Genomic DNA, 17,349 nt, shown 5'->3' on the forward strand with positions numbered 1-17,349 from the left:
AAATCTCTATCCCATCCACACACTACTCCTTTCCCCTGCCGAGTGAGTCACGCCTACCCCGAAAGGGAAATGGCTTAATGGTGTAATAATAATAATAAAGTACATGAATTTTCTAGTAAAATTGATAAACTTGTATGAAACTGTATCAGGATAAAAAACGCTGCCAAATAATACATTCTTACTGGCACTCTATACAAAAATATGATATAAACATATATGTGTTGAGGAGTCATACAAATTTCACAATAAAATATCGTGAGATCACTGAAATTCCCCAAATACTATTACTGTATAGAGCATTTTTGCAACACTAGATTTTAATATTTTAATTATCTGCTCCCACAAGTAAAATATCTTCAATAATAATATATGAATTACCGCATTTTCAATTAAAAACATTTCTTGAAAATGAACAGTTGGGGGGCCTGTCTTTTTATGGGCAATGGCTCTGCAGAATTCCACTTAGATTTATATTAGAAAACAGCGCCATGTGACACGCCAACTTATGGGGTATCTCAGATATGTTATGCTGGCACAACACTATCAAGGTATCGAGATGTAACCTATTTCAGAATTTAGGGCTAATTTGGGTCCGTGGTCCCAAATTTTGGGTTCTTTTATTTTTTTGTAAAAAATAGTGTTTACGCTAGCTTAACTTTAAGTGGGCCGAACATTGCTGTAAAACGAACTAAAAATGATTTCACCGAAAATTCATCTTATAAAATAACTTAGGGCTCATTTAGGGCTTTGGGAATATGATAATGAAAAATTTAAAAAAAAAATTGTTTAAGCAATTCTAGTAAAAATGAAGTAAACACAAATCTTTCTTTACCCTATGTTAAGGCTCACTTAGGGCTCCATAAATATGATATTTGAGTTGAACAAAAAATTGTTTAAACAAATTTTCCCAAAAAAATGTTCTTTTCTTTTCTCTTGTACAATTTCAGGCTCAATTAAGGCCCCTGAATAATCACAGACCGAAGGTCGCGCGATATTTCCTTTGCCCTTTTTTTTTGTTATATATAGTGTTGTGCCACCTTATGGTTATAAAAAATGCATGAAGAAAACCATAAAATCCATTTATACTCCTCGCATAATTTAGGGCTCATTAAGGAATAATTTGGGTCCGTAGTCCCAAATTGTGGGCTCTTTTATTTTTTGTAAAAAAAAGTGTTTGCAATAGCTTAACAATAAGATGTTTCAAGATTGCTGTAAAACGTAATAAAAATGATTTTACTGAAAATTTACCGTATAGAATAGTTTAAAGCTCATTTAGGGCTCTAGGAATATGATTATTAAATTTTTTTAAAATGTTTAAATAATTTTTGTTTAAAGAAATTTGTCCAAAAATATTTTCTTTTCTTTTCTCTTAACTAATTTCATGCTCCTGAAAAATCATCGACCAAAGGTCGCGCTATATTTCCTTTGCCCTTTTTTTCGTTATATATGGTGTTGTGCCACCTTAACGTTATAAAAAATACATGAAGAAAAACATAAAATCCATTTTTACTCCTCGCATAATTTAGGGCTCATTGAGGACTAATTTGGGCCCGTAACCCCAAATTTTGGGCTCTTGTATTTTTTGTCAAAAATAGTGTTTGCAAAAGCTTGACAATAAGTTGGTTCAAGATTACTGTAAAACGTAATAAAAATGTTTTACTGAAAATTCACCTTATAGAATAGTTTGGGGATCCTTTAGGGCTCTGGGAATATGATAATTACAATTTTTTAAAGATGTTTAAACATTTCTTTAAACTTCAAATAACATATTCGGAGAGCCCTAAATAAACATTAACAATGGGTAAGAAAACAAATTTCTTTAATTCATTTTTAACAGGATTATTTTTTAAGAAATTGCTTAACAATTTTTTTTTCATTACCATATTTGCAGAGCCCTAAATGAGCCCTCAACTATTCTTTAAGGTGAATTTTCTGTAAAATAATTTTTATTGCGTTTTACAGCAATCTTGAACCATCTTATTGTTAAGCTATTGCAAACACTATTTTTACAAAAAATAAAAGAGCCCTAAATTATGCGAATAAAAATGGTTTTTATGGGTTTCTTCATGAATTTTTTATAACGTTAAGGTGGCACAACATCATATATAACAACTAAAAAGCGCAAAGGAAATATCGCGCGACCTTCGGTCGACGATTTTTCAGGAGCCTTAAATAAGCCTGAAATTATGCAAGAGAAAAGAAAAGAATTTTTGTTTTGGCACATTGGTTTATACAATAATTTTTTAAACAATTTGTTGTTCAATTTAAATATCATATTTACGAGCCAGGTTTTTCCTGACCTATACCCTGAAAATGTAAAATTACGCTTAATACTAAAAAGCAATATTTCAAGTATTTTTTCGAACAACGAACTTTTCGATTTTCCTACATAAAGTACTTATAATTATTCTTCTGTCGTAAAAAAATCTGCCAACAAAGGAATAACCTGACAATAGATATACTAAGAAAGCTTTAATGTGCAATAAAACTAATGCAAGTTGTGGTAAAAAAAGAAGTATAAAAAATAGTTTAAAAAATAAATGGAACACTACTAAGAAATATAGTTACTACTTTTGTAGCTGTAGCAAAAAATAAAAAAAACTGAATAAGCGAATTATAAATGAATAAATAATAAATAAACAAAAATTTCCATAATCTTGAAACATGAACTTTTTAGAATGCAAAACATAAAAAAATGTTTTTCAATGTAAAGTCTCTGGAATCTTGATTAACCTTGAACTTACAAAAATAATTTTGTCTTTTAAATCAACTCTGAAAAAGTAACAGCTGATTGTCAAAAATGTCAAAATCTCTTGTACTTACTTTGGGCTTTTATCGTTCTTGAGACCGAGAAGCAGTGATTTTAATCCTTTGACACCCGCTACTCACAAAGAACTCCTTTGCAGGAAAAGTTTTCTCACAGACAAACTACCTGCGAAATTCCTGCGAAACCGTTGCGTACTCATTTATGTGCATACGCATACGTGAAAATGTGCAGGTGTGGTGGCACTAAAAAATGTCTACACCATAACACCACTGCACTGAGATTGTTCCATAAGTCGGGATGAAGTTGGGATGACACACTGAGAGAACACTCATACCGAAATATCGAGACGCAACGACTTTAATTCACTCATTGCAATAATGCACCATGTTTCATGTCTCAATCATTACGATCAAAATCACCAGCTTAAGCTTCACATCATGTCCAAGGCGAAAAAAATCGTTGCTCTTTCCCTAAAGAGATTAAAGAACGAATTAAAAACATCATACGCAATCAACGGACGGACGGTTAAGTTGGCCATCTTGAATTTGCAGTTTCGTCGTCTGCTCGATGCTCCTACGCGCCAAATTCAATTTATTTATTTTAAATAATGATGATTTTTCCACTAAATGTTCGAATTTTCAAACAAAAAAACTGTAAACGAAATAGTTGCGTTAAAATTTAAATCATTTAATTTTTCAGAAGACAGTTAAATTTTCAATCCAACTTTTTTCTCAACATACATACATTTTCAACTACATACATAGTTGAATTTTTAAGTCATAAGTTATTTTTCAACCAAAAACATTACTTCTCTACCATAAAAGGAAAATTTGTAGTAAAAAAAATTTAATCAAACAGTTACATTTAAACTAGAAACAATAGATCTTTTATTCAAAAGTTCTTTAACAACAAATTAGTATTTTAACCTACACAGAATTTTTTTAACCAAATGGTCCAATTTAAAAAAAAATTAACCAAAACCAGTTGCATTTTCAACTAAATAGTTGAATTTTCAAGTCAAAAAGTACTTTTTGAACCAAGAAAGATGACTACTCTACCATAAAAGATGAGTTTTCAATCTAAAAGGTCGAATTTTAAACAAAATTGTTGATATTTTAAACAAAAAAGATGAATTTTCAACCAAGAAATTAATTTTGAAATAAATAGTTGCATCAGTAATCAAAAAGTTAAAGTTTTACGCAAAAAGGACGAATTATCAACAAAATATTTGAATTTAGAACCAAATAGTTTAATTTTCATGACAAAAAGAAATTTCAACAAAGTTGTTGAATATTTAACCTATACATCTGACTTTTCAACTAAATGGTCGAATTTTCAAACAAAAATATTGAAACTCAATCAAAATCAGTTTTATTTTCAACTAAATAGTTGAATTTTCAAGTCAACATGTTTATTTTCAACCAAGGAACGTAACTTTTCTATCATAAAAGATGAATTTTCAATTCAGAAACTCGAATTTTCAACAAAATTGTTAAAGTTTTATCGAGAAAGATGAATTTTTAACAACAAATTAATTTTTACCTAAAAAATTGCATTAACAATATAACAGTTTAACTTTTACCCAAAAGAGACTTTTGAAAAAGTAGCTGAATTTTTAAATTTCCAAAGATGAATTGTCAACAAAATATTTGACCTTGTAACCAAATTGTTAAATTTTAAGGCCAAAGGCGAATTTTTATCAAACTTTCGACAAAAAAAGATGACTTTAACAAATAAGATGAACTTTTTAACATAATAATACAATATTTAACAAAACAGTTGTATTTTTAACCAAATAACTGAATTTCTAATTGACACAAATAAATTTTCAACTAAATGGTTCAATTAAAAAAAAATTCGAATTCAACCAAAAAAGTTTCATTTTTAACGAAATAAATGAATTTTTAAACTATAAAATTTTGAAAGATTTTTAATGATTCTTTGAGTTTCAAATTATTATTCAATTCGAAATTTACCCAACTTAATTTGGAAATTATATAATTTATAGAGATTTTATATAAAAAATATCTTGAAATTTTTAATGTTTTAATTTCAAATTGTTCAGCCAGAAAAATGTTAAATTATTTACTTTTTGAAGGCCTTAATCTTTAGCAGAACAATTTAGCAGAAACGAAACTCATAAGGTACCTCCATCAAATTACTTTTAATCTAAAAAACGATCAACATAAAAATCAAAGGTGGCCTTTTTGAGAAAATTCACTTTTATGTTAATGTTTTTTTTTCAAGCAAAATGTAATTTTTGCAATTTTTAAATTGTTTTATTTGAAAAAGTATAGATTGTCAATTGGTTCCCAAGATATATTTTAAAGAAAATTTTCATAATTTTTTTGTAATTGCCTTAAATGTTCAAGTAGGCCTGATATCATGAAAAAAATATTTGAAAAAAAAAACATAAAATACGTGTTAGACTGCCGTTTTATGATTTTATTATTTTATTTTTTACAATCATTCGAAGATGACCTGCAAATTCTCAAAAGCTGACATAAATTTTGTTCAAAATTTAGGATTTTCCGAATAAGAACAAGTGTTCAAGATTTTTTTGTATCATTAGACGTGGGAACTCCTTTTATATGAATTTATGCAAGAAAAAGAAAAAAAAATTGAAAAATTACAATATGGCAGCAGTTTTGATAAATTCTTGAAAGTGGATTTTATCCAAAAAACACTTAAGATTTTGTTTTTAGAAATAGATGGTGATATGAACTACATATTTCCCGAATTCCGTTCTTGTTAAGCCATTGCTTCACATGAAAAAATGATTTTTGAAAATATTTAGATGAAAGTTTACACATCTAGAAAAATTCCACAAAAAATACTTTTTACTCTTAAAATACTTCTTATTATTTATTTCATTGAGTTTAGAAAATATGAAAAGAAGATTTTTAGGAAAATCCCCTCTTTTCTAATATTTTTAAAAAGTGTTTAATAAAATAAAACTATCCCACAGGTTTTTTGCGACTGAAAAACATATTTCAACCCCGAAAAATTTGTTCTTTTTATTACAATTTTTTAGTTTTCTCGTAAATAATTCAAAATATGAACAAACGGGAGACGTTTTTTTAGAACTTTTCTATATGTGTGAAAGCTTATCTCAAAATGATACACCATAATTATTTACACTATGCAATTGGTCTATTGTATTAACCATTCAGGTATTGTTACATTTATTTCCAAAATTGAACGATTTTTTGTCTCTAGTGACGAAATTTATGAATAATCATTCATTTTTACACTCAAAAGAACAAAAACAATTTTTGTGAAGAGATTTTTAAGAAACACAAAATATTTTGAACTGTTACGATTGTTCAAAATCATTTCACGAATACGTAACAAAATGTTAAAAACGAAATTCATCAAATAAAGATTCTAGATTATCTTTTTCATTTTTGAACGAGAAATCAATTTGATAAATTTAAAAGAATAAGCTTTTTTACCCTTGAATTTACTTATTTAAAATTGAATTCAAACTTTTTTTATGACGCAGGGTTACCATTTTAATTCAGGGAAAAAATTCCCAGTTCGAAATCATCAGGCTGAAAATTTTTCCATTTGAAGCAATAAAACTAAACTGCAAAATAAAGCGCTAAAAATGTCATTTTTTTAAATGGAAAACTTTTAAAATTGAAGCTTACATTTATTAAATTAAAACGCTGAAAAATTAATACGTATAGCATAGAAACTTTGAACACGTTTCAATCGCACATTTTTAAATTAAATGCCAATTAAATGAATGATTTTAATTTAAACATCAAAATTTCAACGTTTCAATTACAAATAAAAAATTTTGAAATGGACGAATTAAAATGTAACGTTCAAAGTTTAAATTCTGAAGATTCAGGGCTTTCCATTCATAATTTTTTAAATGTTCAATTTAAACATTTGCTTTAAAATTGATCATCTTAAACAGTCAAATATTACTAAATATTTTTTTTTTAATTCAGTTTTTAATTTAAAATGTTTGAATCGAATGGGTTAAAAATTAAATATTTTGGAATAAAACAATTTATTATTATTACATAACACCTTTAGAACCGTCTTGTCAAATCAACTGTTGTTCAATTTTTAATACTTGAATTACAGCTAAATTTAAAAAACCATGAATCCATTATTTTAAACCCTTTTAATTTGTCGATGTCCAAGTCTTCCTTCTGCATTTTAAAATTCTTTAAATTAAAAATGCACGCTTAAATATTATAAATACTTGAAATGTGATTTCAATTTAATTAAAAAGTAACTACCAATTTTTAATCGTCATTTTAAATTCCATTATATCTAAACATTTGTAAAATTCCCGGTCAAAAGAAATTAACTGCTATTTCCTGCTTTTAAGCTTTTTAGTTTTTCTAAATTTGTAAAGTATATAATTGTTTTATTTATCTACTCGAGCTATATATGCGCAAATCAAAACAATCTTTTTTTAACAAATAGTTCAAATTTTATTACCAATTGCTATACACGTGAGATTTTAAATATCAATTTCAATATTAAATACCTTAAGCAAAGATATAAAGTAAAAAATTTATAAGACAACTATTTCCATTTTCCAACGATTTAAAAAGCTTCGGCAAACTTATGATAATTTCACTTTCTCGTCAACAATACTAATTTCAGTCACTTTCTTAAACTTCTTATCAAACTTAGAAGTTGCCTTTTCCGAAGAAACGCTGTTTGAACAATAATTTAAATATCGAGCAACAACCTTCTTCCGCAATTTCTTTAATGATATTTCTCCCTTGGCAGTCACAATCTCTATTATATTACTTTTCCAGAGAAACTTAGAACCATCGGTATCCTCTTGAGATACAGAAACTTCAGTTGCTTCCTCCGAACCATTTTCTAGTCTTTTTTTCACTACAGGCTCTTCTTCCTTAGTTTCGTCAGATTCTAAAGCTCTCTTCTTTGACTTCTTTTTCTTCTTCTTTTCTTTTGCAGATTCGACACCGTTGGCAGTATTCTGGTTATCTGCATTTTCGTCCTGCTCGACTGAATCTCCATTCTCCCTGCTTATATTTTCGTTATTTTGGTTTTCCATGACATTGTTCTCCGATTGATCTGCTTTGCCGTTTTGCGAACCTACGTAAACAGAAAGAAATAGAAATAGAAAGAGAGAAACAATTCACATGGAGCACGTTTAATTCAGGCACTATTTTAAATTAAATGCTGTTAAACTGCAAAATTTTGAATTTTTAACTTTTATGAATTCAAAATATCAAAGATCTCCATTTAAAAATATAAATCTGCGCTACTATTTCCAATCCTCTAAATTAAAAGTAATCCTACCTTTTAACTCAGAATAATAAAAATTTTAGAAGTAAACATGTACCTGTTCCAATTCAGTACAAAATTGAAAATAAAAAGTTCTCCCTTTTCATCTGAATGATAAAATACAGAATTTGCCTCCATTCACTGAATAAAAATGTTATACAACCAAAATTTCGTCCCTTCCAACTTAATAAATGTGTTGAAACAGAATAAGGCTTCTTCCAATTTAAAAAGATTTGAAAATCAAAAAGTTCTCCCTTCCAACTCAATAGAAATGTTAAAAATAAAAAATGTCGCTCTTTAAATTAAAAAAAAGAGGTATAAATAAAAATTTTCCCCCTTCTAATCAGTAAGAATGTTTTGAAAAATGTTCTCTTTGAATTCAGGACACAATAAATAAAAATTTCGTCCCTTCCAACTCCATAAAAATAAAAAATAAATAAATGTCTTGCCTCTTCCAGTTTAGACAAACTTAAATACCAAAATTTCCTTCATTCCAAAACGATAAAAATCTTTCAAAATAAAAAATGTTCAATTGCATAAAAATCTTGAAATCATAAAATTTCCCTTTTCCAATTCAGAAAGACATTTAAATAGAAATTTCTTACCTTCCAGTTCAATAAAAATGTTTAAAACAATAGAATTGCCTCTTCCATTTAAAAAAAAACTTGAAATCCAAAATTTCATTCCTTCCAACTCGATACAAATACAAAAAATGTTCAAGAACATTTTTTTACCAATTAGAAGATTCTAATTTAGAAATAATTAAAACCAAAATTTCATCCCTTTCAACTCGATACATACATCAATCCAAATTTCGTACATTCCTGTTCAAAATACAAGAATTGCTTCTTCCAATTTAGAACAATTCGAAAACCAAAATTCTCTTCCATCTAACTCGGTAAAATCTTAAAAAAGGTAAATGTTCCTCCTTCAATTGAAAAAAATTAGAACTTAAACTTCCTTCTTTCGATCTCGCCAAAAATATTTTTAAAAAATGTCCCTCCTCCAATTCAGAAAAAAATTGAAAATAAAATTCTCCTACCTTCCAACTCAATAAAAATGTTACAAATTCAAAATTGTCCTCTTCCAGTTTAGATAAAATATTGAAAATCGAATGCCCCCCCCCCCCCAACCCAAATGAAAATTCTAAAAAGAAAAAAAAACAAATTTCATCCCTTCCAACTCATTAAAAATGTTCAAATCAAAAAAGTGGATCTCCTAGTCAATAAAATATAATTTATTGTTTGATTCAAATAAGTTTTAAAATCAAAATTTCCTCCGTTTCAACTCGATAACAATCATAAAAAATGTTCCTCTTTAAATTGAGAAAAATTAAAAATCGAAATATCCTGCCTTCACATTCAATCAAAATAATAAAAATAAAAAATTATCCTCTTCCAATTAAGAGATTTTTTTTTTAATAAACAGTAACCCCCTTCCTCTCAACAAAAATGGTAAAAAGTAAAAATGGCCTCTTACAATACAGAAAAAACACAATAGAAATCTTAATACAAAAATTTTCTCTTCGACTTAAGAAAATATTAAAACTTACATTTCATTCTTTTCAACTTAATAAAAAAGTAAAAAATAAAAATCTTTTTCTTCCAATACAGAAAAAATTAAAAATCGAAATTTCTTCTGTTCCAAATTGATAAAAATATATTTTTTTAATTTCAATCTTCAAATTCATAAAAGATTGAAAACCAAAACTTCCGTCCTTTCACCCCCAAAAAAATATCTAAAATACCAAGTTCGCCCACCTTCAATTCAATTAAAATGTAAAAACAAAAAAGTTCCTTCTCCAATTCGGAAAACAGTGAGTAACAAACTTTTCTCCTTTTTTTTAGAAATTTGAACGGTGAAATTCAAACGTTTTATTACATATAAATACTTTTAGGTTTAAAGGGGTAACTTTTAGGTAACAGCATCTAATTATGAAACATTTAGTTTTAAAATTTTAGAAATTGACAATAATTCATAAACTTTCAATCGAGTTTTACCCTTATTAACTACTAAGGTTTTCGAATTGCAACTGTTCAATTCTAAATGTTGACATCCGAAAATTGTTCAATTTTCAACAAATTCAGAATCATCTTGTAAAGTCAATTATTGGTCAATTTTTAACACTTGACCTACAGTTGCTAAAAACGATTTTTATCTTAATTTTTTTTAATTTAAACGCTTTAAATTTGTAATTGTTTAAATCTTTAGAACTGTACCTTTAGAATTACGCTTGTTAACTGAATTATTTCATACTTGCGAAAACATTAAATTATTGAACTTTATATAATAAAATTGATATCGAAGTTATTTTAAATTGTATTATATAATTTGTGATAAAATATGTGATATTTCAAGTAAGTGGATTGATTTTTCTTCTAAAAATAAGTAAAATTTCCGGTAAAAAAATAAATTCACTGTCATTTTTGCCTATTAAAAAATTCCCTGTACAGTAGCCACCCTGTGTATGGTTTGGCATTAGAGTTGAGTATCAAAATTAACTTACTGGATCCATTTGGAGTCTGAGGTTGATTATTCGTCATGGATTGCTTAAAGGAATCTTCCATTTTGGCCCAGAGACTTTCGATAACGGACATATTAACTCTGTTTCCCAAACAACTGCGGATGAAGTTTAGAAACTTAGCCTTCTTCCTTGGAATGTTTTCGTATTTTGATAAAGTGTTTAATATATTTCGTTCTGCAGATGTCAAATTCGTCGAAGTATTGAGTAAGTTCTGAACTACGTTGATCCATTCTTGCTGCTTTCGTTCTCCTTTATTGGCACTTGCTTTGGGAGTAAAACCTTTTCCACCATATCGTTCGTCTTCAGTTATACATTTTGTGTGTTTGACATATTCATCCCCCCTAGAGAAACATATCAATTTAATATGACAAATATGATTCAATCACAGGATTTTATTTAGACAACAAGGGACTCTGCAAATTCAAAAAAAGGAGAAAAAGAGTAATTTTCTCACGGAAAATAGAGAAAAGTATCAAGCATTTATTTGACATTTAGAAAACAAGAAACAATATTTCTATAAGAAATTTTATAGTTTTAAATCATGTTAAATCAGGGTGGACGTTTTAACCAAAGAAAAAAATTCCCGGTCATTTCCCGGTTCGCCAACATTTTTCACAGCCAATGAAATTAACAAAATAAAACTATATTCTAAACATTTTTCCATATAAAGTCATAAACAATAAACAACATGTTAAAGCATACAAAGTGGAACACTTAAATTCCAAACTTTTAAAATTGAAGTTTAAATTTTTTTCAATTAAAAAGTTGTGTATTCAAATGCTCAAAAATGTACACGTACAAAATGGAACAATGTTAAATGAAATGCAAATAAACTGCAAGATTTAGAACTTTTATAAATTATAGATTTCAAAGATTGAGATTAAGTTCCACCTTGTCATTTTCAATAGTCTAAATTAAAGAATCAAGCGATGAACTTTAAAAAATTGTTAAATTATATTATTTTAAGTAATTTTAAGCTAGCCACATTAAAAATTGAAATTTAAAAGCTTTAAGATTTTATTTAAAAATCTTGAGAAATCTAGAAGTGGTTTTAAATTTTTCCAAATTCAAAACAATTTTTGAATTTTTTTCCGGAACTTTTAAGTATATTTCAAACTGAATTGAATTTTTTCTGTAACTTTTAAAAAATCCTCTAAATTACAAAAAAATTAATTTGAATTTATAAATTTTCTTAAGAATCTTAGGAAAATTGAAAATAATTTTTCACTTTGAAAAATTATTGTAACAGATAGTTTAAAAAGATTTTAAGAGATTACAAAAATTATCAAAGAAGAACATGGAAGATTTTAAGGATTTTTTTTTAATTTGCAGAATTTTCAAAAATTGTAGAAAAATTTCGAATAATTTGAAAATATATTTAGAAGTTCTGAAAAAAATGTTAACATACTTCGTTTTAATTACTTGAAATAATTTCAAGTTTTTCATTAATTTGGAATCTTTTCAAAACTTCTAAATATCTCTTTAAATTACTCAAATTTTTTCTACAAATAATAACTGTTAAATTGTTATTTATGCGGTCAAAATTTAACAAATTCACTTATAAATTAATTACATTTTAAATAGAACAATTAGAATTATAACGCTAAAAGTTTAAAAGTTCTTCGAAAATCTAAAGATTCAAAGCTTTCTATGCAAACAATTCAGTTTTACATTGTTTTCTTTTAAATATTTGGTTTCAATTTACTCGTCCTAAATGAACAGTGAAATATTGCTAAATATTAAATACTTATTCTTTTTCTACATTAAAAAATTTCAAATTAAATGGGATAAAAATTAAATAATTTAGACTCACAATATTTTAAATTTAATAAAAACCTTTAATTATGACTATATTATTATGGATTTATTTTTAAGTTGAAAATAATAAAACGCACGTTCACATTTTTTAATGGCTAAACAAATTAATAAAAATAATATATTAATAAATTAATTTATTAAATTTAATATAACAAATAATATAAAGGAAGAACTGAAACTCTGAATTAAAAATATATTATTGAGAAATCATGAAAATTTGTAATTAAAAATCAAATGATCGGAATAAATGATATATTAATTTTAATTCTTATCAAGACTTTCGGATTAAAACGGTTACAATCTGGAAATTCTCAGATTTTGAACAGATCTAGAATTCCTGAGTCAAATCAATTATTGTTTAGATTTCTATACTTAGAGTACCCAGTTTTTTATAAAAAAATCTTCGATTTTAAAAATTTATATTTTTTTTTGACCTTTAAAACTGAATTTTTAAATTCTTTAGGTTAAAATATATGGTTAAAAATTAAAAATCTAAAATAAAAAACTTTTGCAGTGCAAGATATTCGAATTAAGCATTCTAAACTAAATAATATAATAAATGATAAAAATCACAATTTAACCAATTATTTTAAAAGCGGTTAAATTAAAGTTGAATAACATTTTTATTCTAAAAATTTTGTAAAATTCCCGGTCAAAAAATAAATTCACTGTCATTTTCCCGGTTTCCCGGTCCAGCAGACACCCTGTAAATGACTTTTTAAAATTATTTCCGCCATTCAAGAATTATTTTAAATTTGATATAATTTATACTTAGTTCGTTGAAAATCATTACAGAGCGATATTAAAAACAATAATATTTCATCTCTAACAATTCCTTTGTCAATAATTAAAAAGTGAGGCTTATAAGTATAATTCAATATTTCTGTCCAAGATTTGATATATCAACCTTACTATAATTAAGGTTTTTAATGTAAATTAGAAACCACTCTTCAATTATCTTAAATTCACATTAAAACTAGTTCGAGTTTGAGCGCGTCAAACATTTGACACTAGCAGTAAAAGATTTTTATTTTATAAAATTTAAAACAAACTATTTAAAAATCCATAAAAAAATTTTGAAAAATATATTAGGAGTTTTATACAGCGTTGAAACGAAATCTCTTCCAATTCTTTGCAATCTTTTCAAATAACTTTAAATCTTTGAATTTCTTTGAAATTTTTCTATGTTCATATCCCTTAAATTAGCTGAAATACGTAGAAATGCATAGAAACAAAATGTAAGTTATTCCCTAAAGTTCTCTCAAAATTCGTTAATATCTTTTAAAATTTTTTAAATAATAAAAATCCCTGAATTTTTATTTTCTAATATTTATAAAAAAAACTGTTAAAAAATCCATATCACATTTTTAAATATTAAAGTTCTACAAATTTTTGAAGCAAGTTAAATAATTTAAGAAATTACAGATACCGACAATCGGATTTCGGAGGAAACTTTTAATGATTTAGGTTTTATATTTTGAAATACATTAATTTTAAGATTTCAAAATATATCGAAAAAGAATGTGTAAAATTTTGACACCATTTTATTTTTCTATTTTTCAGGATATAAAAACATTTTAGGAATACTTAAGAGTTATTTCAAAAGACATTTCGGAAATTTTAAAGTTTTGAAATAATTCTAAAATTATTTAAATCTTAAAATGATATTTTATTTTGAAGAATCAATTTAAAGTAAAATTCTTCAATTTTGTATCATTATGAAAGTTTAGAAAACATGCTATAGAGAGAAGAGATTTAGAAACTTTAGAAAGATACAAAAATAATTTTAAACTAAAAAATATTTCATTAAGTTTAAAACAAACAATTTTTTTTAAAATTTTAAAGCAACTATTATAATTGTTCAAGGTTTTTCACACATTTTTAGGAAACATTCGAAATATTTCAAGGTATATAGAAGTTTAAAAAAAAATTTAAGGCAAAAATTGAAAAGATTAAAAAAAATTTGGACCAAAATCTAGATTTTTGAAGATTTCGAAATAAATATTTAAAGCTTTTGAGAGATTTGAAAGGTAATTTGAAGAGAATTTTGAAACCAATACAAAATTATTTTTGAGATTCCTAAGAAAATTGAAAATTATTTTTTTTTTGAAAAGTGGTTTTTCTCAAAAAATCTGGAAAAATTATATTGATAGAGGAGAGTACCCAAATATGAGATGCCAACTCTGTTTGGCGTGATTGTCGGAATTCTATGTACTGAATTTAAAAGTAATATAGATCATTTTAAAGGAAATTAACCTCCTACCGCCCTTAAAACTTTCTTTTTTTCTGAATTTTGAGATATTTAGGCACATTATTCCTATGGCGGAGTGTATACAAAACTAAAATTCTAGCTTATTACCATCCTGACTTTCATGTAAATCCTTACGTTAAAAATTGCTGTTCGTCTCAAAGTCATATTTAAAAAAACTCAAGTCTTCCAAACGTTACATATATGTCACTGTGGGCGGTAGAGGGTTAAGTTTGTCATAAGAAGCTCAAATAAAAAATTTGATCAAAAATTTTTTTTATGCTGAAAATACAAAAAATGTAAAAAAGTGCTTTTTCCAAACTCGTCCAACTATTCTTATAATATGAGATACCCCAGGAAATAGCTAATAAAACGCAAAATAAAGTATTATTTTTAATGAAAAACTTCATTCTGTGTTTCCGAATTATAAATTTACTGCTATTTAGATATATTTACTTTTTGCAGTAGTCACAAACATTTTTGTAACCAATTTCCCTCGCGCAGCCACAGTGTTATAAAAACCATAGGTATCTCATATTATGAGAACCACACCGTGCACCTATGCATTTACTATGCCTGACCTGTACAATGAAAAACTTCAACACTATCGATATTTTCCTACCTAGTTATTCAATCCCCATCACTCCAGAAAAACTTTACTGCTAAATATATATTTAATGAGTAATAAATAGGGTTTAAAGAATTCCCTTCCAAGAACTCGACCACCATCGATTTCACAAAAAGTTCGCCTATAATTTTTAGAAGCCCAATGAAAAATGGACTATACCACGAAATTACTCTTTCTTCAAGGGCTACAAGTTAGTGATAGAACCAACAGAGTGGGTCTCTTAGTTTAGCTGATATCCCGCTTTCTCATATTACGAGAATATCTCATATTCGAGTACTCTCCTCTATAACTTTAAAACAAATCAAACCAGAAAATAGTTAACCGAAACTTGTATTTTGTATTGAAAGTTATTTTCCCCCTGAAAATATAGTTTGGTTGACATGTTTTTTCTTCCATGACTTAAACATTTTTTTTTGGTAGAAAATTCAACTATTTTGTTTAAAATTGTATTTTTTATTTGAAGTATCATCTACTTCGGCAGAAATGTTATCTTTTTTAGTTAGAAATGGAAATGATTAGTCTTTTTTATTTAAAATTAAGATGTTTTTATTTTAAATTTAAGCTAATGTATTTTTAGTTGGGAATTTAGCTGCTTAGTTAAGAGTTGAATTACTTTCTGCGAAATTCACTTGTTTAATTGAATATTCATTACTTTTTTTTCAATTCATCGCTTTGGTTAAAAGTGTAATATTTTGTTGAAAATTCATCTTTTGTGGTTGAAAATTAATCTCCTTGGTAGAAAACTCATTTATTTGGTGGCAAATTGATCTGTGTGGTTGAGGATTCAACTATATTGTTGCAAATTCGTCCTTCTTTATGCATTTTTTTTGACTCACAATTAAAATATTTTTCGATTGAAATATCTATTACCTTTCGTCTCTAGAGTGTATTTTTTTAGTTAAAAATTTAACTATGCGGTTCAAAGTTCAACTATTTGTTAAAAATTATAGTTCCAAATTCAACTCTTTTGGTTAAAAATGTAACTCGTTTGATGAGAATCCTTCTTTTTTCGACTAATTCATTTCTTTTTTATTTAAAATTAAGATCTTTTTACTTGAAATATAAGCTAAAACGTTATTCGTTGAAAATTCGTGTATTGAGTTCAAAATTTAACTACTTGTTTAAAACTTGAACTGCTTCGTTAAACATTCACTTCATTTGTTGTAAATTCATGATTTTAGTTCAAAATTTATCTCTTTGGTTGAAAATGTAACTATTTTGTTAAAAATTGGTTTTTATTGCTAACAAATTTATCTGCTTGGTTAAAAATTAACTGTTTTTAGAAAATTCGGCTCTTTTAGAAACCAAATATTTGGGTAAAAGTTAACTTTTTTGTTAAAATTTCGGCTACGGGTATACCGAAATTTCAGTACAAATAACCGGAATTTTCCAGTACCTGTAGACAGTTTCTTTTTCGTAGTTTTAAGTCTGCATTAAAAATGATCTTCCCCTCGAATCAAAAAATTAAAACACGCGCGATTGATGACGCTATAAAAAATTTAAAACTTCAACTGATTATTTTTTCTTCCCAAATTAAAAATAAAACAAAAACCAGTTTTGTCTTTTCCAGCGACAACTTTAAATCATAAAAAGTTATAAAAAATCGGAATATTTAAAGAAAAAATGTATATTCAGAAAAGTTTAATAGAAAATTAATGAATATAAATAATAAATATCTTACCGGAAATCCTTATGACAATCAACGCACGTAAGATCGATAGGATTATGTCGGCAACTAAATTGATAATGTTTGGCAACCTTTGGCTTCTGCAAAGAGTCGCCGCAGTTGTTGCACGTGAATACTACCATTCTGCATACAAAATTATTCAACTTCCTCAATAATTAAACACAAAATATTGACCAAAGTGGCCAAGAGTACCGACTAACCTAAAATTCACTACCTTACGAAATGTACATTTATGGGCTTCAAGGGTAAATTCGTACTAGAAATATCCTCTCTTCACAGTCAGGGACTCTGATTACAAATCTTTCCCAGTAAATAAACAAATGTCAAATAAATATGCGACAATACTCCAAAAACTTTAACAATTTTTCGGCACGTGCGCTGAAATGTCTGA

The 17,349-nt window shown here is 26.7% G+C and overlaps 2 protein-coding genes across 2 annotated transcripts in view; both read right to left on the reverse strand.

Moving 5' to 3' along the window:
* LOC117168217 overlaps nucleotides 1-3,282 on the reverse strand; it is a 30,913-nt gene extending 27,631 nt beyond the window's left edge. Inside the window, exon 1 of the mRNA XM_033353699.1 lies at nucleotides 2,824-3,282. The gene's annotated coding sequence lies outside the window, so the exon portion shown is untranslated. The remainder of the gene's footprint in view (nucleotides 1-2,823) is intronic.
* Nucleotides 3,283-7,235: 3,953 nt separating this feature from the next.
* Nucleotides 7,236-17,286, reverse strand: LOC117168455 (cell growth-regulating nucleolar protein). Its single transcript, XM_033354118.1, has 4 exons — nucleotides 17,173-17,286; nucleotides 16,953-17,081; nucleotides 10,560-10,918; nucleotides 7,236-7,861 (listed from the first exon to the last, which is right to left on the reverse strand). The coding sequence occupies exons 2-4, from the start codon at nucleotides 17,078-17,080 to the stop codon at nucleotides 7,359-7,361; spliced, it is 990 nt and encodes a 329-aa protein (XP_033210009.1). The 5' UTR covers nucleotide 17,081; nucleotides 17,173-17,286; the 3' UTR covers nucleotides 7,236-7,358.
* Between the last annotated feature and the right edge of the window lie 63 nt (nucleotides 17,287-17,349).

This window comes from Belonocnema kinseyi, chromosome 2, assembly GCF_010883055.1.
Source record: "Belonocnema kinseyi isolate 2016_QV_RU_SX_M_011 chromosome 2, B_treatae_v1, whole genome shotgun sequence".
Lineage (NCBI taxonomy): Eukaryota > Metazoa > Arthropoda > Insecta > Hymenoptera > Cynipidae > Belonocnema > Belonocnema kinseyi.